General features: G+C 34.4%; 2 protein-coding genes across 2 annotated transcripts; both read right to left on the minus strand.

Moving 5' to 3' along the window:
• Nucleotides 1-507: 507 nt before the first annotated feature.
• On the minus strand, nt 508-5,533 carry LOC115927689 (glutamic acid-rich protein-like). Its single transcript, XM_030993856.1, has 3 exons — nt 5,519-5,533; nt 2,789-5,156; nt 508-546 (listed from the first exon to the last, which is right to left on the minus strand). Exons 2-3 carry the CDS (start codon nt 5,072-5,074, stop codon nt 508-510), a joined length of 2,325 nt encoding a protein of 774 aa, XP_030849716.1. The 5' UTR covers nt 5,075-5,156; nt 5,519-5,533.
• Nucleotides 5,534-10,609: 5,076 nt separating this feature from the next.
• LOC105442633 lies at nt 10,610-22,305 on the minus strand. The gene is made up of 7 exons (XM_030993857.1): nt 22,296-22,305; nt 21,497-21,597; nt 17,191-17,229; nt 15,904-15,962; nt 15,066-15,154; nt 12,647-12,687; nt 10,610-11,139 (listed from the first exon to the last, which is right to left on the minus strand). Exons 1-6 carry the CDS (start codon nt 22,303-22,305, stop codon nt 12,647-12,649), a joined length of 339 nt encoding a protein of 112 aa, XP_030849717.1. The 3' UTR covers nt 10,610-11,139.
• Nucleotides 22,306-27,008: the final 4,703 nt, after the last annotated feature.

The following is a 27,008-nucleotide window of genomic DNA, read 5'->3' on the forward strand; positions in this document are numbered from 1 at the left end:
TTGGAAATTTTTACTGAACGTAGTTCGATGCTATAGTCATCTTTTTTCGGTTCATTCTTTAAATCTGGAATATCAAGATCTCCATCACAATCTTCGACATCTACATTTTCTTTGGGATGTTCAAGACGCTCTACTTCCTTTTCCGGACATAAAAGACCCCATGCATCTTCGTGTGGACCAAATTTGTCAAGATGCTCCTGTGCATGATCAATTGCATCGGCATTCATTTCAAACTTCTTTCGGTTAGTACAGACAATTGACCAGACTTTCTCCAATTCACGTCCACATATTTTCACAGAACCTGTCTCGTAGAACTCTTCATGTGTTTCAAATGTTGGGGGCTTTAATTGTCCATCTTCAAAATATGGCAGAAAGAGTTGCAAAATGCTCAAATAATATTTTTCGGGTGAGATGATGGGTGAGAATCGGGGATATCTTACAACTGCATCTCCAGTACGAGTACGCTTCTGAATATACCCCAGATCGTTATCTAATTTAAAGACATTTTTACTTCTTGTACTTGGCGTTTGGGATGCAGTTAAGATTCTGTACTGAGAACAAAACGTTGCAAGACACATATCACTGAATTCTGCGTTTCTAGGTCGAGCTTTGTATCTGTCGAGCTTGCTAGGCATCCAAACATTCTCATCATCATCATTATCGTTTTCTGGTCTGCTTTTTATAACGCTTAATGGTAAACTCATTTTGACAGGGTCAGGTCCAACAGGAATGAATTCCACTTTCCTAGAACATTCTTTCAATCTGAGACTGCAAACACGATAGACGCTTTCTTGAGCAGACACTTCACGATTTTGCATGTACACCTGGCCAAGTTTTTTCATGCTTTCCTTTGCGTTCTCATTTCCCTCTTTCATTTCTGATAGTGTATGACTCAATAGCATTCCGATTTCTCGTTCAGCTTTTGACATGTAGGATACAATATAAGCCACGCATGCAAATACATTTGTTACAAACTGCAAATCCATGTTGGCATTCCAGCTTCTTAGTAGACTTGGATTAAACTGATTTACCCATACATCTTGTATTTCTCTTTTGATGATTATACTTTGTTGTGATGCTAATTCATGATGTGCATTCTCAAATTGATTTTGTGTAATGCCAAGCTTTTCAAAGAGATGGTTTACACTGTTGTACTCGATTCCATTGGATAATGCATCTTTAACTGACTTCAACAATTTCTCTGCATCATCTTTAGTCTTTTCAGAAGCTTTAACTTGATCTTTGTCTTTTCCCTTATTTTGCACTTTCCCACAATCTTTAGCTGAAATCTCTTCAACAGGTGTTACAATGAATGTTTTTCCAGATGGTGGTCTCGGGAAATTAAATCTACATGCCTTCCCTGTTTTTGTGCAAGATTTAGAATGTTTTTTACTGTGTTGTTGGACCTTGCTTACTATTTCATGCAGTTCTCGATCTTCCTTTTCATCCGGTTTCTGGCAAGAAATGTATTTATCTACGAATTGTACGACATCATCATCTTTATCGATACCCAACTGTGGAGCATTTTGAACCCAGAACAAGGCATGAATGTGAGGGGAACCACGAGCTTGATACTCTACTCTCCAAAATGAATCAACTATTTTACCAATCGGTGCAGCGGGAGATAAAATAACTCTCTTCATAAAAGTGTGAAATCTTTTATCAAACATTCTGGCAACTGTTACTGGATTTGATCTTAAAAGATTACATTTTTCTGTATAGTCTAATTCACTCGATTCCCTGGTGTCTCCTTTTTGTCTAAGCAATGTATTCATTAATTCCGGCCATCTCATATCGGCAGATGAGAAAGAAGCAAACCATGTGGGCTTTCCAAGCTGTCTTACCATTGCGAGAACATCTTTTTGTGTCTTTTGCCAGAATGGAGGTGTTCCACGAATTTGCTTTAAAAATTTATAGCCCTTGTCTGATTTTAGTATTTTTTTAACTTTCTCTGCATCTTTCAAATCTGAGGCAGTTATTGAAGACGAATCATCTTTTTTGTTTGGACTTTGCCTTAAAGCGATAGAAACTTGTGATATAACCTGTTGAATTCATAAATATATTGTGCATAAAAGATGTAATCTGTATTCTGAGCAAATCTATTGTCCACGTGCATCAGTCGGTTATGCAGATAACGTCCTAATGTTATTTTTTCATCTCTTCTATCATGGAATGTTGGTTGACCTTTAGGAAATAACACTGGGAAACATTTGGCCTCATTGCTTTCATCTTGTAGAATTGATACCGGGCTTCTTCCTTCACAAGGAGCACAACATATTATGTCTTCAAAATACTGATCTAATATTTCCTGTCCAATATCTACTGGCTGGAGACACGAGTCTAACTGAATACCGCGTAAGCGTTCTTCCATATCGTCTTCAGTGTCGTTGTCATCTATTTTTTGTAGTAGTTTACTGTTGTCTTGCATGTTTTCATTAGCATTTTTGTCTTTGGACAAAATGTAATCAATTTGTTCTTCCATTTCCTTCCAATATTTTGCTAAACGAGCTTTACCACCGATTTCCACTGCTTCTTCCTTTTCATTATCCTTTTCATTTCGTTCAAGTGAGTTTTCCCATTTATCATTTACTGTAACATCAAAATACCACTTATTATTTGCTTTTAAATACTGCAGAGCATTAAGCAAGTTAGATTTATCTACAAATTTGTACTCATAATAGCTTTTGTACGACAATTTTCGTTTGAGTTTAACACGGATCAATTGATCTTCAGTCTGTGGTCTTGGCAACATATCTACTGTTTCATAAGTGTTTGAAGGCACGCACACCACTGGGCCATGGACTCCATTTTGACCACCTTTAGGCAACGCCATTAACTTCATAAAAGGGATATTCAATGCAATCAAATGCTGTTCTAAATTGTTCAGATTGGCAAGTTCTTCTGGAACTTCATGTAATTGTAAATTGTTCATATTTGCTTCTGGAGGTACTTTTCCAGCTTTCAATTTTCTATGACAGGTGAAGCATATCCATAGTGACGATCTGGCTGACTGGCCTATTAAACATTTTGACCGGCATTCTAAATTGCAAACATGCAAATAATCTTCACTTATGCATGTCTGAATTTTATAATTATTCTTTTTACATTTCAATACTTGGTTCTCAAAGAGAAGTTTTAAGCATACACAGCACACATATTCTGGGCCATGAGAAATTATCTTTCTAAATTCTTCAAGTACAATATCAAACTCGGACAATTTTACTGTTCGAAGTGCAAACCTTTTTCGATTTTGTTTTATTACATTTTGCCTATATTTTTCAATTTTTTTATATTTCATTTTTAAGCTCATCAATTTCTTTTCCTTAAATTCTTTACCTTTGTATCTAATTTTTGACAATATTTTCATGGTATCTTGTTGTTTTTCCTTGAAATGTTGATCGTTTAAATATTTACTTCTTATTTTGTCTTTGTGCATTCGTCTGAAATGTTCATTGTTCAAATATTTACTTTTTATTTTGTCTTTGTGCATTCGTCTGAAATGTTGATTGTTCAAATATTTACTTCTTATTTTGTCTTGGTGCATTCGTCTGAAATGTTGATTGTTCAAATATTTACTTCTTATTTTGTCTTTGTGCATTCGTCTGAAATGTTCATTGTTGTGATATAATTCCTTTATTCGTTTTTTCATGGTATCTCTTTGTTTTTCTTTGAAATGTTTATCATTGCGATATAATTCCTTTATTCGTTTTTTCATGGTATCTCTTTGTTTTTCCTTGAAATGTTTATCATTGCGATATAATTCCTTTATTCGTTTTTTCATGGTGTTTCGATGTTTTTCCTTGAAATGTTCATTGTTCAAATATTTACTTCTTATTTTACTTTTATGCATTTGTTTGAATTGTTCTTCGTTCCAATATTTATTTTTCATTTTAGTCCTCATAACTGTTTTAACATTTTCTTTGAATCCTTCATTTATCAAATATTTCTGTTTATTTCTATACAAAATTTTCTTTTTATAATGTAAATCAGAATGATATTTGGTTTTCATAATATTTAGCTGTATGTTCCTGAAATTTGAATCCTCTTTATACATTTCTTTTTGCCTTTGTTTGACATAAGCTCCTTGCTTTATTTTGTGTGATAAATCAGTGTTGTAATTCTCTTTTTGTCTTTGTTTTACTTCATTTATTTTTTTGATTTTGTAGGTTAAATCATTTTGATATTTATTCTTCGATTTAATTTTCCTAATTTGCGCATTGTCAATACACTTTTCCTTTTTCTTAATGATTTCATCTTTGGTCAAGGCTCGTTTTTCTCTCATTCGCTGTCTACTGCGCTTCCTAATTTGATTAGAACTTTGTCTGTTTTTACGTGTTTTTTTTCCTGGGTCTACATTTCTAACATGAACTTCTCCAATTATTATTAATTTGTCATTACTATCAACACATTTGCTTGCATCAATTCTTAAGCTGTCGTTCTCATTCATTTTCACCCATTTGCATTTTCGAATTTCCTTGCCAAGGTCAACATCAACTTTTGCATCGCTTTCAAGATTACTCCATTTTCGTTTTCTGCTTAAGATAGAGTTGGAATTCTGAACTTTGGTCACTAAATTCAATCTATCAGAGTCATTTTCACATTTAGTACCATTTTTTGAGTCTCCCTTTTGTTCATTTTCATATTCTGTTTTCATGGAGTCATTTCCTTTCAGAAGACAACTATTATTCAGCTGTGGTTCTTTTAGTTTGGTTAAGGTAATTGTCACACTCTTCAGTTTTAATTCCTGACCGTTATAATGTACATCATGACTGATTGTTTCATTTGCTTTTTCAGGGAAGAGAAATACATTTGGGTTATCAATCATCTTTTGTGGGGAAACACTCTCATCCAATATTTGAACTTCATCAAAGCTTTCACAATGTATGGAACATCCAGAGCTTCCAGACTGACTTTCACTATGCGTATTTGACGAAGGAATTGGATTACAAACAAAATCCTGTAACTGTGGATAGCCTTTCAAGGTTTCATTCTTACCGGAAGTTGCTTTAGCACATACACTAGTTACTTCATATTCGGTGTGCAGGGGGCATCCCATTGATTTTGCTAACCTCATGCAATGCTTGTACACACCTTGCCAGCTTTGAGTACGAAGTACAACACTGTGTCCGTTACAACTCAGGAAACCTCGACTGCTTCTGGAATGTGAATCAAATATAAAGAAACCATCTTGACCAGATAATACAATGAAAGTACTTCGAGCAAATGTCACAAAACATGCATCAGAATCAGTACAGAGTTCTTTTTCAAGTGCTTGCTTCAATGTCATCGAAAGAGACTGGGCCAATATCAATTCATCTCCATCTAACAATCCAGTGACTGGTTCACGGCATACTATGTTAAACAATTCATTGTACGCATCCAAATATTCAAATAGATCAGATATCAATAAGTATTCGTTGTCGAGTGAAGTGGATCGCCGTATGTAACAGTATAATTCATTACCGTTATTCAAAATCCTGTCTAGATCTGCACTTTTCCAATCATTGGCATTTTTTACCTTGCTATACAACAGTGCAGATAGTGAATTGGTAACACACTGCTTTCCACTTAAGTGACCAAATCTTGTATCACCTTGATTGAATGTCCCTTGGGCAACAAGCGTTATTTGTGTATCGACTCTCGTGCATTTGTCTTTGTGATCACTTTCAAGGGTTTCATCCTTGGTGTTACGTTCGTTGTGAACGACTGATTCAGACTGATTACTTGCACACTGTTCATATGTCATGTCAAAAAGATTTGCAGTACTTTTCCTCTCATCGTGATTTATTGTACCAGTCTCCAACGTGAGCCTACGTTTTTTTTCCCTTTGGATCAGCATGGTTTTGAAATGTTTCAGGAGACTTATCCACTACTTCATCAATTTCTTCCTCTATCTGACACTTGGATCTACACTTCTTCAACAGATGCTTTACTTTAACATCAGCCTGAATTGATTGACATGGCAAAGTTCTCTTTGACGTTCTATCTTCTTTAGTTGTTCTTGTCTGTTCCAATGAATTGAAATTGACAAAATCTACAGATTCAACAACATTAAAATGAACATTTCCTGTGTACAGTATATAAATTCCCTTATCAGATGTTACAATATTTATTCTTCCAGGTTTCTTTGCAGAGAACAATTGCCAACATGGTACTTGGTCATTGTATGAATAAATATCAGTATCGATTAAATTTGCTAAAGCGCTAATTTCAGTGTCTGTAGCCCACGTTCCGTCTTCCTTTATTCTACGTTTCAAAACATATTCTCTGACTGTTCTATATTCTTGCCTCAATGTATTACTAAACATGTCCTTGGTTTGCAATAAATGTTTCACAGTGGCATTTCTTAAAATTGCATGATTACGCTCAGTTCCAGAAATTACATAGGAAATTGCACGAAAGAAACAATTGCCATCACCAGTAATTTGTTTACTCTGTAAAGGAACTCCAATACAGCTATTTCTATCTAACCTTGAATCACAGCCTTTGCCTATATATCTGATATTCAGTTTTGAACAAATGTTCCGTTTGTCATTATTCTGGAGGGGTACAAATTTGAAATCTTTATCTGGTCTATCACGTAATCCAAGATCTGCTACAAATTCAACTTCTGTTTCTGTTTCATCAGTACATGTGTACATATTAGCATCTATTGCCTTTTCAATGTCTTCATCTTTGATATTTGAATCTGAAGAAGATTCTAAAGGATTCCTTGAATAAGCATGATCATTAAATGACATATCAGTATCATTGTCTGTACCATCTTTTACTGTATCAAAGCTTCTATTCTTCAGGTCATTGTCAAACAGTACTGCATCTTCTTCTACACCATCTGAAACATATGAAAAATCATTTTTCATCATATCATCATTTTCCAATACTGATTCACAGATATTGTCTACTGGTTCATTTATGGGCATATCTTTTGGTCTATCACAAACATTCAAAGGCATATTGCGTTGTGGTAAAACACTTCTATCGAATAAATCATATCCAGGACTTGTGTCTGTATCACTATCAGATTCTATACAATTTCTTGCACACGAACGTTTCACTGGTATATGAACATCACTGCCACTATCATCATCTGTTTCAATTTCCCTATTTTCATCAAAATTTGATTTCAACAGATTATTCTTTGAATCGTCCTGCACAACTCCATCTGAACCTTTGTTGTTTTTCATATTGCAAATATGCTGGTCTGAGTGTTCATCATTTTTACATGTATTTGGATCAAGTCCTTGGTCACTTGCATTCATAGATTTCTTTGTATCCAGCTTCTCATTCTTTACTGCTAATTCTATTCCTTCATCTTTGTCAAATCTAATCTCTGATTTATCAGAAGAGTGATTTCCATCAGTGCCTTTTTTCCCCGCTTTGGAAGACTGACCTTTTTTGTTCCTTGCTCGACCTTTCTTGTTCTTTGCTTCTTTTTTCTTGCCACCAGCATGAACTCTGTACATTCGGAAATCCTTGATCTGTTCAAAAAGATTACGAGTGCAGGCATGAATATCAACACATGAATCTGTTCTTGATCGAGATGGCAAATAACCTGCTACGTCAGCCCAAGATCGTGTCTGCATCGTTTCAATTTGCACACAGGTCTCACTGTACAATTTCATTGAACATGGGGATTGCACACTGTATGCATATATAGCCAAAAGAGTTTCTACATAAGACTGCAAACTGACATCTTCTCTTTTCACATTCTTGTTTTCCTTACATACATTTTTCTTTCGGTTTCCATTTTTTTTCTCATGACTTTCATAGAATGTCTTCATTGCTTTGCCAATGTAAGTCACACCTGGTTCCAAGACTACACCATTCACTGATTTTCTTCTGATTTTCCTGTCTGTTTGATGATCATCTATTGATTTGGGATACAATTTTCTTGACTTTAGTTTCTCCACCCATTTCGTCTTCTTTGATTTCAGAGTTACCCAGTCATCCTCAAATTTTTCATTTTGCATCTCTTCGTGTTCTATTTGGGATGGATTTTCCATGGCCAAAGGATTATGTCTATCAGACTCATTTGTTTTCCTGTCAGTTATATGATGTTGTGTTCCTCTCAATCGATTGGTTTTCTTTCCCTTTTTACCATACCTCTTCTTTGATCTGCCACATTTTCTTTTGTTGGTCGTACTTGATAGGGTCCTTGATTGGTTCAAATCCAAGTAACAGTGTTCATCATGATCACCAAGAAGTTCGTATCTATTGAAATGAGAAGGGATACATACTTGATCAAACATGCGATGAGCCATGTTGTTATTTCCACACAAAGAACAAATCCAAATCAATCTCCTATCATTCAGTTTGTCTTCACAGGGCAGTTGCATACATGAAACATGAAAATGACTATTGCAAAACTCACAAACTGAACTTATTTCATTTCCGATCTCACTTTCACATATGCAGCATGCATCAAACTCTGAATTCATCAGCGGTGCACAAGTAGACAGTACATGTAAGATTTCATCAACAACTGTCTTGAATTCAGTAGTGTCTATCAATCTTCTATCATTTGTGTCATTGATTGTCTCCTTACATGGAAAACCCATACAAGTAACATGATAGGGACCAGTACATGACTTGCAAGTTACAGTAATCTCATCCTCTCCAATTAAATTCTTACAAACACAACATGTATCAGTGTATTCATCCATCACAAAATATCTCGTACAAAGCTTTGAACTATAAGATTACAACTGCCCTTTTGCTTCTTTGCCAAGACAAGGTTTTCCGTTCCAAATTATCTTATACAGTGTATCTGTATTCAAATTATGATGCACAATTGTAATTTGAAGTATCACTGTTATCAATATCAATTCAAAATCTTTACTGAAATTCAGTGTATATCAAAGCCTGAACTACAGACTATTATGTTTTTGTTTCAAGATAAAAACTCCTCTAGAGGAAGCCTTCTATTCGAGCTGTAATGTCTTGATCACCTCAAATTGCCTTATAATGGTCTTTGATTTGCTGTTCAAAGTGTTTGCTTTTGGGGGGATTTCTTTATTTTTTAAAGTTAAATGTATGGATTATAGGTCAATGTATGTTGTATTTTGTATAATAGACAATGCAATATCTTGTCAATACTGTATTCCTTCTTGGAATTATTTCCTTTCAACAAAAATGAAAATTAATGCCTAGAAAAATATATAGCTTTCGACAAAAGATGGCGCTCTTCGGCAATTGTGTTAAATATTAATCTAGAAGGTATTGATTGCGACGGAATTTCTCTTAATTATATTAGTTTGCCTTGTGATGGCGCTCTATTAACAACAATCTGTATTAAATCTCTGTGTAAAAAAAGTCCACTTTATATCCTAATTTAAATATTTTTCTGATTATCTTTCTAATCAATCAAGCCGATTTATATTTATAAAACTATATATATATATCCTGATACAATGTTCCTTCTCAACCTCTCTGCAATCGGCTTACTTATAATACTAAAGCTATGAACACTACAGGAGCCTATATCCAGACACAAATTTCTTTCTTTATCAAATCAATTCACTTTTTTTTCTCTGTACACTAACAATTTTCTCCAATATCTTAAACAAGCAATCAACCAGTCAACTTTATTTCTTTCACTAAAAATCAACTCAAAAAAGAAATTTTCTTTTATTTATTGTTTATTAACACTCTTGTTGGTCTTAAAGTTATGTTTCTATATTCAACCTTATATGCTAAAGGTAATATTCACGAATTTCACTTTTATCAAATCACTCAATCAACCAACCAATCAAAAATATCTCTATCTCTCACAATCAATTTCTAACAATTCAGTTATTCAATCAATTCACTTTTTTTTCTCTATACACTAACAATTTTCTCCAATATCTTAAACAAGCAATCAACCAGTCAGCTTTATTTCTTTCACTAAAAATCAACTCAAAAAGAAATTTTCTTCTCTTTATTGTTTATTAACACTCTTGTCCAATCTCGTTTCGTATCTTATTTTCTAGTTTTCACACAATTTCACACAGTTTGAGCAACACAACACAGAAATTGAAGATTCAATTTCAGAAAGACAGAGTAAGATCAAGATTGAGTTTCAGTAAGACAGAGTAAGATAATGAAGATTCAGATTGAGTAGATAGAGTAAGATAATGAAGATTCAGATTGAGTAGATAGAGTAAGATAATGAAGATTCAGATTGAGTAGATAGAGTAAGATAATGAAGATTCAGATTGAGTATAGATAGAGTAAGATAATAAAGATTCAGATTGAGTAGACAGAGTAAGATAATGAAGATTCAGATTGAGTAGACAGAGTAAGATAATGAAGATTCAGATTGAGTAGAAAGAGTAAGATAATGAAGATTCAGATTGAGTAGATAGAGTAAGATAATGAAGATTCAGATTGAGTAGATAGAGTAAGATAATGAAGATTCAGATTGAGTAGATAGAGTAAGATAATGAAGATTCAGATTGAGTAGATAGAGTAAGATAATGAAGATTCAGATTGAGTAGACAGAGTAAACAGACTTTAGGATCAAGGATAAAGTATCAAGTATAAGGTATAAGATGTAAGGTATAAGATATAAGTAGGTAAGTATGTAAGTAGGTAAGTAGGGAAGTATATTCAGATATATTCAGATAAGTATATTCAGATAAGTATATTCAGATATATTCAGATATTGATATGCTGTGTACCACAATTCGAATTGACTCACACCTAGCTTATAAGTGCTAGGGCTATTGTCGTGAATTGTGTATAAACAGACTTGAGAATTGCTGTGTACCACAATTCGAATTGACTCACACCTAGCTTATAAGTGCTAGGGCTATTGTCGTGAATTGTGAATAAACAGACTTTAGGATGGGATTCTGGATGAAATTTCAAATGAACTTCTGAATGAGTACTGCTTTTCTCAAAAACTCAGATAGCGAGTTCCGAGGGTGAAGATGGAATGGTATGGTATGGTATGTAATGATTTGAATATGATATCTGGAATGGGAATGGGATTCTGGATGAAACTTCAAATGAACTTCTGAATGAGTACTGCTTTTCTCAAAAACTCAAGATCACGAGTTTTGAGGGTGAAGATGGAATGGTATGGTATGTAATGTTTTGAAAAATGAAGATGATTTGACAACACAAACACAAATTGCCTTCCAAAGCAACCAGTACCTGCCAAAAGAACAGAGACAGAAAATTGAATACATAATCAACCTTACATACAGTAGCTCAAATCTCTTGGGATCCATAAAATAGCTTTCTGAGAGACTGAGGGGTCATAAAACAATAGGACAAAACAGGTTGGGTTCTGTGTAGACCTTCGACTTTGGCAAGTTTTGACTTATCCAAGTTCAACTTAGGCAAGGTCACATGTACAATATGTATTGCATTAGACTAAAATCAAGACATTTGTGCATGTTTGCACTATGTGTTTAACAACCACCCCCCCCCCCTTTTTTTTTCATCAGTGAAAAAAATACACGGGGGCTCGGGGCGATTTAGCCCCCAAAATGCCCAAAAGAGCCCCCGAAAACCAGAAAAGAGCCCCCATAAATTTGCATAGAGTTCAATGCAAAACAAATTTTAGAATGTTATATTCATGCAGGCAAGCTTGAAAAGTAGCCCCCGAAAAATAAATATTAATTTTTTCCCTGTTTTTCATCTTGACCAACTCCTTACATGTTTGATGGATTCTATTCAAATTTTGGCAACACCCAATGGAAGAGTCTACAATTGATGGGCTTAATATGATGGCTGAGACATGTTTCATTTAATTAGACTGTGTGCAGTCTACTGGTATGCCTCCTTCTTCCCATGAACCACAGTATTGCCATAGCCCTCAATATAATTATTTGACTTGTCAAGCAGAAAATGTCTATGTAAATATAACCTTGATATATAACACCAAAAACTATTCTTCCTTATTTTTGTACGAAGTGTGAAGATCTTGAAAACACAGGTACTATTGCACATTAAAAATGTAAACAGTGCAATGTAATATAGCCATAAAAAGCATAAACCGTGGTCTAAATCTAAACCACCTTTGTGAATTCCAGCCATTATGGCTAATAGCAGAATACCAAGTAATCATTTTAGTAAAAAATCATTTTGGACAGGATATGAAAGCTACAAGGTTAATTGTCACAATAGTCTAACCACTTTCCCCTATTCGGACAGAGGTATACACAGAATGTGCAATACAGGTTTGACAAATAAGGTTTTTCAATGTGTAAAATGTTTTTTATTCTTTAGTCTTGCAGGTATGCCATAACATTTGACCTAATTTAAACTTTGACCTACATAATTGACCCATGATCTCAACACAACATGGAGGTTTCCAATGAATGACTCATCCAAATTTTGGCCTTAAACAATCCCATGGTTTAAAACTTTTTCACCCAATATGCCAACAGATTTATTTGATCTCATTGTAGGCTTATTTCACAATGTAATCTCATTTTTTTTAAATTGCTGCATGTGCAATCAAAATCATAGTATTTGCTTTGACAATTGTTCATTTTGTGTCTTCCTATAGAATCAGCTCAACTGACCTTAAAGTCAAAACATAAGTAAAATTAAATCAGTGCCACTACATGGCATAACATAATTAATCCTTTTTGAAAAGTTACTACTATGGCCGTATGCTAAACACGATCAACTTAAGTCCCCTAATACTTACTTAAACACCACTACCTCCTTCCAGCAACTCCAACACTCGTCCTACATTGAAAAGAAGAAAAAAAAAAAAAACTAAAAACTAAAAAGTAAGAAATAAATAACTATCACTAAAAGTGATAAATACCCACACTATCACATTGTGGTTTATAATGTTAACTAATTACCCACTATTCACATAACTGTCTTGATCATGTACATCTCAAACTCATCAAATCTATCATGTTTCATTTCCAATGATTTACATACTCCGAAATCGCGTGAAAATTTTGCAGCACGCTTTCATGAGTTTTTTCATTCAAATCTTACGCATCTTTTGACACCAACTTTGCGAAAATCGGGCGTACCACTGCTAAGTCATGTGACCTTTTCTGACCCCATGTCAGCCTAAAATTGGAGGATTTAATGATTTTGTGTACAAAACGAATGGGAAACTGTATCTCTCATTTGCTTAGTAAATTAGCCATCGTTTCCCAATTCACAATCAATTATCCTCTTTTTTGTCTCAATATTGATCCTGATGGAAAAAACTATAAAAAAAACGAAAGAAATAAATAAAAATTGAAAACATTACAATACATAAGAAATTCATAAAATAAAATACATAATAGAAATTGAATCAAATGTTTTGTTAGTGGATGATTGCTTCTAAGCTTAATCAGAAACATTTCATACAAAAATTTGCTCAAAATAATCACTATTAACTGAATTATCAATGAAAATTTTAATAACAAAATCAAATATTTTCAAATAAATTAACAATGCAATCTTGTTCTTTACGTGAATAAGGAGATGCGTGCAAAATTTCGCGATGATCAGACATTCAATGGCCGAGATCTTGGGGGGGGGCCATCATGCCCCCCCCCCCCCCCCATCCTCAACACCTCCGAAATAGCCCATCCTTTTTAGGGTTAAGATATCGCGATAAAGAGGCCATTAGCTGTAAATTCATAACTTCACATTTTACATACTAGTATATACTACCTATAATTGTATGTCATACAATTAAGTTTTCCAATACAATGAAACCAAGATTACACATTTTAGCTAAACAATTGAGATGTTAGAGCCTACTGCCTGAGGCAGTACGCCTATATGATGAAGGAAAACCTTATTCCTAATGGTATTCTATAGAAATGGTTCCTTGCCTAATAATAAACATATGCATGATTTTCCTTCGACTGAGACATGGTCATTATTCAAAATAGAGGCATGCAGTATTGTCAATGTGGATGGGAAGATAACATCCTAATGGCGATTGTCACATTGATGAGTAGACTATTCTGCTTTTATTAAAACCACTGTTGCTTCAAAGTAGACTTCCCCTTTAACTCAACGTATCAAAAAAAGACGATATGTGTCAGAGTTCACTTAGCAATTTAGCATTAATATTAATTAGATCAGATTTCCTTCAACTTAAAAGAACATATCAATTTCCTTTTTTTTTTAATTGCACAACAAATGTGAAGCAACATTCTTTTAGAATAGACCAAAATCTATAAACCATGAATCTGCATAGCATCCTCCTCCAAGACCGGGGGAAAAGAATTTGCTATAATGAGCTCATGCTTTGGTTGTCTGTACAATTATGCAATTTGCTGGTCATACATGTAAATTAGTTTAACTACCTATCCTAACTCATGAAAAGGAAACATCTATTGATTTGGATGTCGGTGACCTCTTGCATAAATTATTTTTCTTTATGTTAAATGAGCACAAAACTACTTGGGTCATTTCATCAGGTTGGAACACACTAGGACTTAAAGGTGTGAAATGGCTCTGTATCATCACAGGTATCACTACTTTTGATACAGTTAATAGAAGAAGCACCTTTGGGTGTCCAAGAAATGGACAAAGTTTTAAGACATATGCAGGTGTCTTGTCCAAGATATGATAGAATACACATTTAAGTTTTTCAGACATTTACAGCATGCAGAATGGAACATTTACACATCAAACAGCATATCTGGTAATATTTGGTTTATTTGATGACAAACTAACGTAATTAATCTTTTTGGTGTTGACTTTTATGCACTCTCATTAGTAAACAAAATCATTTGGACAAATTCATGTTGTAAATGTCAGAATATCTTGAATGTGTGTGAAAGTACGACGTAACATTACGGCGGTGTAATGTTACGTCGTACTTTCACACACATTCAAGATATTCTGACATTTACAACATGAATTTGTCCAAATGATTTTGTTTACTAATGAGAGGGCATAAAAGTGTTACATCTTCCACTAAGTTTTTGATCATATCTCGGACAAAAAACAAGGGTATGTTTTAAATATTTGTAAATTTCTTGCACAATTGAAGGTGCTTTTTCTGTAAAATAACTGTATCAAAATAAGTGATACTTCTGATGATACAATGCCATGTCACACCTCTGCATCCCAACCTGATGAAATGACCCACTTTCCAATATACCTACACAGGAATAACTTGCTCTCTCCCACCACAAACTTTGCTCCTTGACCACAAATCTTGATGTCAACTGATGTCAGCTGTCTTCAAAAAACAAAACAGAAGACAAACATATGGGTAAAACATCACAAAAAGAAAAATACACAATTTTAATACATATACAGTGCATCTCAAAAAAAACTATACACTTTTAAAGGCTGCCAAATAAAAAATATATGGTTTTGGGGGAAAAACTGATTCAGGAGAAAATGATTCATGCTTGGATGAGCACTGCTCATATTTGTAAAGGGTATGGAAATTAGGGTGCACAGGAATGGGCCTTTCAATTTTGTGAGAGAAAAGTCCTTTGGAGCTTACGGAATTGAGGATTATATGAAAAAATTAAGATCAAATGTGATGAGTTTGGGTTTGCCGAGTGAAATTTGTGGTTTATGGGATTGATATTTTATGCATAAGTGAACAGGTATTGCATTTATTCGACTTAGGCAAGGTCACCTGTACTATATGTTTTGCATTGGACTAAAATCAGAATACATCTATACGTTTGCACTAGGTGTTCAATAAAAATAAAAAAATCTTCTTTATCAACTCCTTACATAATTCACTATGGATTCTCTTCAAATTTTGGCAACACCCAATGGAAGAGTATTGAGAATTGTCCACAAAATTATGTTACATACCTACGAAAAAAATGTTATATAGAAATTTCATTAAGCCATAGCTTTCCTATTCCACGTTCAATTATGTCCCCAATTATGCAGATCTGTTTCATTCCATTGTAGCTTTAATTTAAAAACTACTCGACTTCAGCCTTTTTAAGCAGATCAACTTACTCTCTGCAACTCTCTGCAACTCTCTGCAACTCTCTGCAACTCTGAAAACAGTCAATAACCTGAAAGAAAAAAAGAAAAGAAAAAAACAATTGCATTTTATAAAATACCAATATGAATATATTACACAAATAAATACAAATAGTGAGCCCTCATCCAATGCTTAAAGATACCATGTCCCTTTTGCAGCCAACATCAAATTCTGTAGAACTTTGCAGGAATTATGAATATGTCATGTATGTCCTATCTGTGAAATTTAAACATTAGCAGTGTCCTAATATTCAAATTATGCAAAGAAACCCGTTTACTTGCTAGACTAGCTTCACTGTCAGACACTATTGAGTGACTCACTGGCTTTTTTCTTCTTTGGTAATAACATACATGTACATAAAATGAGCTGTAAAGGGTATATGAGCATTTGTCAACATCAATATCCCACTTCTGCTTGTAATGGCCAAAATTAAACTGATTGAATCTTTGCGCAGCATAAAATGTACGACCATTCGGTACAATGGTCTGAAAATAAGACAATTACTTACTGGCTCTATAGTTCTTAAGTCGATTCGACAACTAATAGTCGTTATTTTCCAACTTAAAGACATTTTCAAGCCCCACATCTTTTTTAAGGGAAGTTCTAAATTAGTATTATCTTTCAAATGCCGTTGGAATGTAACCTTCTCATTTTGTTGGCCTGCAAATGGGACATAGTACCTTTAAAGGTAAAGACCAGTTTGGGTCATGCGATTGCATTGGGACGCTAAACATGTAAACAAAAATTAATGGCCTAACTCAAATCTTTTGGGACCCATAAAATAGCTTTGACTTAGACAAATTTTGATTTAGGAAGGTTATAAAATAATGGGACAAAACAGGATGGGCTACGTGTAGACGTTCAACCATAGCAATTTTTGACTTATCCAAGTTCGACTTAGGCAAGGTCACCTGTACTATATGTTTTGCATTGGACTAAAATCAAAATACATCTATACGTTTGCACTAGGTGTTCAATAAAAAAAAAAAAATCTTCTTTATCAACTCCTTACATAATTCACTATGGATTCTCTTCAAATTTTGGCAACACCCAATGGAAGAGTATTGAGAATTGTCCACAAAATTATGTTACATACCTACGGAAAAAATGTTATATAGAAATTTCATTAAGCCATAGCTTTCCTATTCCACGTTCAATTATGTCCCCAATTATGCAGATCTGTTTCATTCCATTGTAGCTTTAATTTAAAAACTACTCGACTTCAGCCTTTTTAAGCAGATCAACTTACTCTCTGCAACTCTCTGCAACTCTCTGCAATTCTGAAAACAGTCAATAACCTGAAAGAAAAAAAAGAAAAGAAAAAAACAATTGCATTTCATAAAATACCAATATGAATATATTACACAAATAAATACAAATAATGAGCCCTCATCCAATGCTTAAAGATACCATGTCCCTTTTGCAGCCAACATCAAATTCTGTAGAACTTTGCAGGAATTATGAATATGTCATGTAAGTCCTATCTGTGAAATTTAAACATTAGCAGTGTCCTAATATTCAAATTATGCAAAGAAACCCGTTTACTTGCTAGACTAGCTTCACTGTCAGACACCATTGAGTGACTCACTGGCTTTTTTCTTCTTTGGTAATAACATACATGTACATAAAATGAGCTGTAAAGGGTATATGAGCATTTGTCAACATCAATATCCCACTCCTGCTTGTAATGACGTGATCGTAACGAGAAAAAAGTCATTAAAAACTACGAGGGCGCAATTGGAACTACTGGAACTAATTGGAACTACTGCTCAAAATTACCATAATCAGATACATAACTTGGACAAAAAATTCAATAATTGCCCAAGAAATGCCACAGAAATTGTGATAATCGAGGAGTAACTGGGTACATTTTTATCGCCTGCTGCAAATACTAGAATCCTTTGTTCTACTGCTTTTCACCGTAGAGGGCGGTATTTGGTTTCTATAGCCTCGTGTTCAATTTAAACACGTGTAATTTTGACATATCAGCAGGCCCATTCCGATAATGATTGTACCTATAGTAACTCCTTAAATATCACTATTTCTGTGGCTTTTCTTGGACAACTATTGTATTCTTCCTCCAAGTTATGTATCTGCTTACGATAATTTTGGGTAGTTGTCTTTCCAATTGTGCTCTCGTAGTTTTTAATGATTTTTTTCTCGTTACGATCACGTCTTTGTTTGGGTTTGTTCTGGCACGCATTACAGCTAACGACGAGCACTGCGCATTTTTCCGAGACTAATCTGAACTTGCCTTGCAACAGCTATCCGTATCGAAACTTCATGTGATTACCAAGTAATTTTCAGCTTTTAAAAGAAGCATGCGGTGTTCAAAATCAAAGAAAAAATATATATTTTGTCTTTTAAAAATTATTCGATCGGTATGTTGTAAAGAAGTACTTTTTAGAAAGCCGTTTTATTATTCAAACATTAATGTTTCTTTCAACCTGATATATTAATCCTGCCGAGAGACCCGGCCAGTTCAGTAGCTAGCTAGCAGCTGGCAACAACCCCATGGGGCGAACTGCTTTGCAACCCATATTTATATCAGCAATTTGGATTGATTCAGGATGAACTAGAATATGATTGGTAACAATTAAATACTTATGTTTTAAGGTGGATTGATTTTAGTGGTGTGCAAAACTACAATTTCTTACATATTTCATTATTTTTTTCGGAGCGTCGGTTCTCAAAAAACGAAACCGGGTCCCGACGGCAACGGTCAGGTCCCGGTGTGATCGACCGTACCGACTCAAGCCTAGTTTTGATGCCATGTACCTTCATATCAAATTTGATTAAAATCTGTCAAACATTACTAAAGTTATCGATTGGAAACCAGATTTGCATATTTAATGAGCTATGACCTTTGACCTACATACTCGGAAATTGAACTTATGCTGTGTTTTTATACTATGTACCTTCATATCGAATTTCATGAAAATCCATCAAATAATACTAAAGTTATCAAACAGAAACCAGATTCGCATATTTAATGAGCTATGACCTGTGACCTACATACTCCGAAATTGAACTTATGCTATGTTTTTATACCATGTACCTTCCTATCAAATTTCATTAAAATCTGTCAAACATTACTAAAGTTATCGAATAGAAACCAGATTTGCACATTTAATGAGCTATGACCTTTGACCTACATACTCTGAAACTGAACTTATGCTGTATTTTGATAGCATGTACCTTCATATCAAATTTGATTAAAATCTGTCAAACATTACTAAAGTTATCGATCGGAAACCAGATTCGAATATTTAATGAGCCATGACCTTTGACCTACATACTCGGAAATTGAACTTATGCTGTGTTTTTATACCATGTACCTTCATATCGAATTTCATGAAAATCCATGAAATATTACTAAAGTTATCGAACAGAAACCAGATTCGCATATTTAATGAGCTATGACCTTTGACCTACATACTCCGAAATTGAACTTATGCTATGTTTTGATACCATAAACCTTCCTATCAAATTTCATTAAAATCTGTCAAACATTACTAAAGTTATCGAATAGAAACCAGATTTGCACATTTAATGAGCTATGACCTTTGACCTACATACTCCGAAACTGAACTTATGCTGTATTTTGATAGCATGTACCTTCATATCAAATTTGATTAAAATCTGTCAAACATTACTAAAGTTATCGAAAAGAAACCAGATTTGCACATTTAATGAGCTATGACCTTTGACCTACATACTCCGAAACTGAACTTATGCTGTATTTTGATAGCATGTACCTTCATATCGAATTTCATGAAAATCCATGAAATATTACTAAAGTTATCGAACAGAAACCAGATTCGCATATTTAATGAGCCATGACCTTTGACCTACATACTCGGAAATTGAACTTATGCTGTGTTTTTATACCATGTACCTTCATATCGAATTTCATGAAAATCCATGAAATATTACTAAAGTTATCGAACAGAAACCAGATTCGCATATTTCATGAGCTATGACCTTTGACCTACATACTCCGAAATTGAACTTATGCTATGTTTTTATACCATGTACCTTCCTATCAAATTTCATTAAAATCTGTCAAACATTACTAAAGTTATCGAATAGAAACCAGATTTGCACATTTAATGAGCTATGACCTTTGACCTACATACTCCGAAACTGAACTTATGCTGTATTTTGATAGCATGTACCTTCATATCAAATTTGATTAAAATCTGTCAAACATTACTAAAGTTATCGATCGGAAACCAGATTCGCATATTTAATGAGCCATGACCTTTGACCTACATACTCGGAAATTGAACTTATGCGGTGTTTTTATACCATGTACCTTCATATCAAATTTCATGAAAATCCATCAAATATTACTAAAGTTATCAAACAGAAACCAGATTCGCATATTTAATGAGCTATGACCTTTGACCTACATACTCCGAAATTGAACTTATGCTATGTTTTTATACCATGTACCTTCCTATCAAATTTCATTAAAATCTGTCAAACATTACTAAAGTTATCGATCGGAAACCAGATTCGCATATTTAATGAGCCATGACCTTTGACCTACATACTCGGAAATTGAACTTATGCTGTGTTTTTATACCATGTACCTTCATATCGAATTTCATGAAAATCCATCAAATATTACTTAAGTTATCGAACAGAAACCAGATTCGCATATTTAATGAGCTATGACCTTTGACCTACACACTCCGAAATTGAACTCATGCGGTGTTTTTATACCATTTAGGCCTGCGCCTAGGTCTACCTTCATATCAAATTTCATTAAAATCCGTCAAACATTACTAGGGTCTAAAGTTATTGATTTTAAACCAGATTTGTTACAGCACACAGAAGGAAGGGCTTCGACAGCGAGCAGCATATTAATACAGGGGTCTAAGTTGGATCCCCTCCTTCTTTGGTGAGGGGATAATTATTATCCCATGACTTTTACAAGCCGATCGCCTGTCAGCTGTGACCTGTCTAATTATCAACTATCAAGATATTTATGATTGGAATTAGAAATTAATAGATCTAGACTAGATCTAGGTCTAGTCTAGATCTATGATCTAGGCCTATAGTCAGATATAGTATCTAGATCTAGATCTAGTAGTAGGCTTAGATCCCTACGGACTTACGGTTTACCCTGACTTAGATCTAGAACTAGGTAGGTCTAGATCTAGATCTAGACTAGGTATACGGTCTACACTCTACAGTCTATTGGGGGAAATGAGTATGGTAAAACCGGTCACTCAAAGTCAAACTGAGTCAAAGATTTTCACTTTTTTGAAACACTTCCTTTTCGTTTTTCGTAGGGCTTCAAAATTCAATCACAATCACACTGAGCTGATGATAACACGCATGTACGCAGACCCGAAACATGTACCGTATACGTAAGATGTATCGCATCTCAGACTTGATTTGTAAAACTGCAAACATTATTATAAACACAGTCAATGCCTTTAAAAGTTTAATACACTCACACACTTATGCGATAACGCAAAATCTCCAACAAACTAATAAGAAAGGATTCACGATAAAGTAATACAATAGCAACAACCGAATTCTAAGTCTTACCAAAGCTAAGCTAGCAATCAGCACAACAGCACAACTAAACAGCAGTAGCGTACTCAGAAACTCATATGACCATATTGCATGCAATTCGAATCGGCCAAAATCTTGGTCAGATTAAATTCGCCCTACAGACAATTCGCCCAGTATATTTCTCGCGCATATAATTTCTCACGAAATGCATGATTTTGCGTGTTTATATCTAAGGGAAAAGGAATGTCAAAAATATGGATATCTGATACCTTGTCGTTTAGGCCATGTAAAAAAAATATACATGTTTAGCGTCCCCGCCCGCTTCCTTTTTGGGGGCCGCCTCCTATTATTTTTTTGATTTTTTTTTTTTTTTTGTTTAAAGAAAAAAAACATAAAAAAACCTGCTACGCAATGGATCTATTTCTGATTTTAAAAAAATAAATAAAAAATGTCGGCGGCCATTTTGAAAAGTAGTCCAACTGACAGGGAAAATGTACCGAGCGGCCATTTTGAGCGGCCATTTTCAACGAAAAAAAAAGAAAAAAAGGGCCTCCTTCCTATTTTTCCAAAAAACAGGACGCTAAACATGTTTTTTTTTTTTATTTGGCCTTATTCCATTTCTCCTTCATTTTCTCTAGCTCTTTCCGTTGCCTAGCTTTGGCTAGCTTTGTGTATACCCTACCACCATTTCCTTATCCTCCCGCTATCCTCTCCTTCCAAGACATATGTATGCATTTCTGATTCCTCGATCTTTCATCCCTCTGTCCAGCTCATGTATTTTTACATGACTATATACCGTCTTTCTCTTTCCTTCTCTTTATTTATATCTCACCATTTTTCATTTTGATGACGTCTTCATAGTCAAAATTTCGATTAATTTAAATGCAAAATGTCAGAATTTTCTGAATTTGCGTGTCATGCCTATCGAAGGTGAGTTTTTCTGAAATCTGGATTCTACATTCCTGTCTTTTGCGAGCAATATCGCGATTATTTCTGCTTGGTTTTTGTTGATTTTTGAGTATGTTGTAGCTAAGACTATATGTTATCTAAATGTCCCCTCATTTTTTCAATCAGATGTCAGGATCACGCTCATGATCATCATCATGGTCTGAAATCTGGATTCTACATTCCTGTCTTTTGCAAGCAATATCGCCATTATTTCTGCTTGGTTTTTGTTGATTTTTGAGTATGTTGTAGCTGAGACTATATGTTATCTAAATGTCCCCTCATTATTTCAATCAGATGTCAGGATCACGCTCATAAATGATCATCATCACTATCATCATGATCATCATCAATATCATCATGATGATCATCATCATGTATACGTCTGACGATGATCATCATCAAAATCATCAGGATCATGCATGATCATGATCATCAACATCATCATCATCATCATTAACATTATCATTATAATCATCATCATCATCATCACCATTACTATATCAAGATCATCATCTTCATCATCATTATGATCATCATTGTTTACATGTACATGTCTATATAATTTCTCTCTTAATTTCTCTATATGGGAGATGACTTTTTCTCAAATCTGGATTCTACATTCCGTTCTTTTGCAAACAATATATATCGCTGTTATTTCCGCTTGGTTTTTGTTGATTTTTAAGTATGTTGTAGCTGAGACTATATGCTATCAAAATGTCTCCCTCATTTTTTCAATCAGATGTCAGCATGATCATGATCATCATCAATATCATCATGATCATGATCATGATCATTAACATCATCATCGTCATCATCAACATTATCATTATCATCGTCAACATCGTATTCACCATTACTATCAAGATCATCATCATCATCATCATCATCATTGTTTACATGTCTATATAACTTCTTCCATTCTCAAATCTATCATAAGACTTAGACAGACCACCTTATTCGTCCTCGTGACGAATTAAATTCTAGTTATTATCAGGTGGGCTGTATAACGTACAGACCACCTTATAATTTCGTTAGAATTGCCTTTATCAGGTGGGCTGTATAACGTACAGACCACCTTATAATTTCGTTAGAATTGCCTTTATTTATTTATTTATTTATTATCAGGTGGGCTGTATGACGTACAAACCACCTTATAATTTCGTTAGAATTGCCTTTATTTATTTATTTATTTATTAGGTGGTCTGTCGATGACAGATCACCTATTGATTTCGTTAGAATTTTCTTTCTTTATTCTTTATTCTTTATTCTTTATTCTTTATTTATTAGGTGGTCTGTCAACGACAGATCACCTATTGATTTCGTTAGAATTTTCTTTCTTTATTTATTTATTCTTTATTAGGTGGTCTGTCAACGACAGATCACCTATTGATTTCGTTAGAATTTTCTTTCTTTATTTATTTATTCTTTATTAGGTGGTCTGTCAACGACAGATCACCTATTGATTTCGTTAGAATTTTCTTTCTTTATTTATTTATTCTTTATTTATTTTTATTTCTTCCGTACACTTTTTTGTACACACGTTCACTCGAAATCGACATGGTCAATTTCCTTCAAATTTCTGTCAGTCATCAAGCTCTATGATTTCAAGTTAAATCAACTTTTTCAAGGTCATTAGGTAATCGTGACGTCATCCAGGCGCCATTTTGTAAAAATCAGGTCATTATCATATCTCAATAACGAGTCATCAAAAATCAACCATATTTGGTATACATCAACTTCAGGTCAAAGGTCAACTAAAAATTTCATCAAATTTTGCGCGCGCACCTCGACGCGCACGTACGCGCGCATTAAAATTTTAAAATGCTCAAATTCGTTCCAAATTAATTTTGCATACGTTTCAGGCCATTTTAAGCATTTTCAAAATTTGCGCGCGCGTAATTATGCGCGCGCGTTTCTGCGCGTATCCGCGCGTCCTGGCATTTTGCAACATAGAATCGCCAAATTTTTTCTGTTATCATATTTATTACATTTTTCCAAGCATTTTGATACCTTGTTTACCTTTTTCCGACCAGTAATACCGCAATTAGCGGCTGTCAAAGTTGAACGCACGCGCCGACCTGCGCTATCTGTATCCACAATACATGGGCAAAAACATGCCAATACAAAATTCATTTTAACTCTTCAGAATTGATAGATAACCCCCAATTTCTTTCATATTTAAATAGATTATGAGTTGGAGGTATGATTTCATGTCTCATTTGACCCTCAATTAACTCATGACGTCATCATAATGGCCTCCGAACTCAAAATTTCAATTTGCATATTATGACGTCAGCAGATTTTTGGAAAATTGATTGTATCTCTGCAAATGTTGATCAATTTTCTTTCAAATTTTGATATGTTCTACCTTAGAATATTCTCTACAAATGCATTCTACACGAGATTTCATTTTGACAAAGGCATCATGGCGTATTTTTGCGATTAAAGGAGGCATGTCAATTTTTCACATTTTGCGTGTATTCTCTATGGGACATGACTTTTTCTCAAAACTGGATTCTACATTTTCGTCTTTCGCGAGCAATATCTCCGTCGTTTTATCTTTGTTTACGCTGAGCTTTGAGTATGTTGTAGCTGAGACAATAAGCTATCACAAGTGTGGCCTTTATTTTTCGATCAGATGCCGGGATCATGCTCATATTTCACTTACAAAGTGGGATTTGAGAATTCTATTTTCCGTTTACGTGTAATCTCTATAGGAAATGTTTTGGTATATCGGTAACGCACTTGACTTCCGACCTCGAGGTCCCTGGTTCGAGTCCGGGCGTCTCCAACAATTTTTTTTCTTTACTTTTTTTTCTTTTTGACCTTTCACTGTACCATCTCCTTTGAATATTAAAACACGTAAAATCGCAAATAATGTAATAAACAACCATATTTACTTTATTATTACCCTATTATCACTTGATCCATTACTTTTTGCATGTAATCCTTATGGGAGATGACTTTTTCTCAAATCTGAATTCTACATTCTTGTCTTTTGCGAGCAATATCGCCGTTATTTCGGCTTGATTTTTGTTGATTTTTGAGTATGTTGTAGCTGAGACTATATACTATCTAAATGTTCTCTCATTTTTTTCAGTCTGATGTCATCATGGTCTGTTAATGATAATCATCAACATCATCATCATCATCATCATCATCATATTCGACATCACCATTACTATCAAGATCATCATCATCATGATCATCATCATGATCATCATTGTTTACATGTGTCTATATAACTTCTCCCTTTCTCAATATAGTGAATATTATAATCTATCATGACTTGAAGACAGACCACCTTAATCGTCCTCGTGACGATTTAAATTCTAGTTTATTTTTATTTCTTCCGTACACTTTTTTGTACACACGTTCACTCGAAATCGACATGGTCAATTTCCTTCAAATTTCTGTCAGTCATCAAGCTCTATGATTTCAAGTTAAATCAACTTTTTCAAGGTCATTAGGTAATCGTGACGTCATCCAGGCGCCATTTTGTAAAAATCAGGTCATTATCATATCTCAATAACGAGTCATCAAAAATCAACCATATTTGGTATACATCAACTTCAGGTCAAAGGTCAACTAAAAATTTCATCAAATTTTGCGCGCGCACCTCGACGCGCACGTACGCGCGCATTAAAATTTTAAAATGCTCAAATTCGTTCCAAATTAATTTTGCATACGTTTCAGGCCATTTTAAGCATTTTCAAAATTTGCGCGCGCGTAATTATGCGCGCGCGTTTCTGCGCGTATCCGCGCGTCCTGGCATTTTGCAACATAGAATCGCCAAATTTTTTCTGTTATCATATTTATTACATTTTTCCAAGCATTTTGATACCTTGTTTACCTTTTTCCGACCAGTAATACCGCAATTAGCGGCTGTCAAAGTTGAACGCACGCGCCGACCTGCGCTATCTGTATCCACAATACATGGGCAAAAACATGCCAATACAAAATTCATTTTAACTCTTCAGAATTGATAGATAACCCCCAATTTCTTTCATATTTAAATAGATTATGAGTTGGAGGTATGATTTCATGTCTCATTTGACCCTCAATTAACTCATGACGTCATCATAATGGCCTCCGAACTCAAAATTTCAATTTGCATATTATGACGTCAGCAGATTTTTGGAAAATTGATTGTATCTCTGCAAATGTTGATCAATTTTCTTTCAAATTTTGATATGTTCTACCTTAGAATATTCTCTACAAATGCATTCTACACGAGATTTCATTTTGACAAAGGCATCATGGCGTATTTTTGCGATTAAAGGAGGCATGTCAATTTTTCACATTTTGCGTGTATTCTCTATGGGACATGACTTTTTCTCAAAACTGGATTCTACATTTTCGTCTTTCGCGAGCAATATCTCCGTCGTTTTATCTTTGTTTACGCTGAGCTTTGAGTATGTTGTAGCTGAGACAATAAGCTATCACAAGTGTGGCCTTTATTTTTCGATCAGATGCCGGGATCATGCTCATATTTCACTTACAAAGTGGGATTTGAGAATTCTATTTTCCGTTTACGTGTAATCTCTATAGGAAATGTTTTGGTATATCGGTAACGCACTTGACTTCCGACCTCGAG

The sequence above is a fragment of the Strongylocentrotus purpuratus genome, unplaced genomic scaffold (assembly GCF_000002235.5).
Source record: "Strongylocentrotus purpuratus isolate Spur 01 unplaced genomic scaffold, Spur_5.0 spur5_scaffold_20, whole genome shotgun sequence".
Classification (NCBI taxonomy): Eukaryota; Metazoa; Echinodermata; class Echinoidea; order Camarodonta; family Strongylocentrotidae; genus Strongylocentrotus; species Strongylocentrotus purpuratus.

What these genes read in the sequence shown, in the direction of transcription:
- LOC115927689 (XM_030993856.1), bottom strand. Translation starts at nt 5,074, where the DNA reads ATGAGGTTAGCAAAATCAATGGGATGCCCCCTGCACACCGAATATGAA. An exon ending in ATGGAGTCCATGGCCCAGTG is followed by an intron (nt 547 to 2,788) that starts GTGTGCGTGCCT and finishes TTCTCAGTACAG; the next exon opens with AATCTTAACTGCATCCCAAA.
- LOC105442633 (XM_030993857.1), bottom strand. An exon ending in ATTGCAGAGAGTTGCAGAGA is followed by an intron (nt 15,963 to 17,190) that starts GTTGCAGAGAGT and finishes TTTTTCTTTCAG; the next exon opens with GTTATTGACTGTTTTCAGAG. An exon ending in ATTCCTGTGTAGGTATATTG is followed by an intron (nt 12,688 to 15,065) that starts GAAAGTGGGTCA and finishes TTTTCAATGTAG; the next exon opens with GACGAGTGTTGGAGTTGCTG.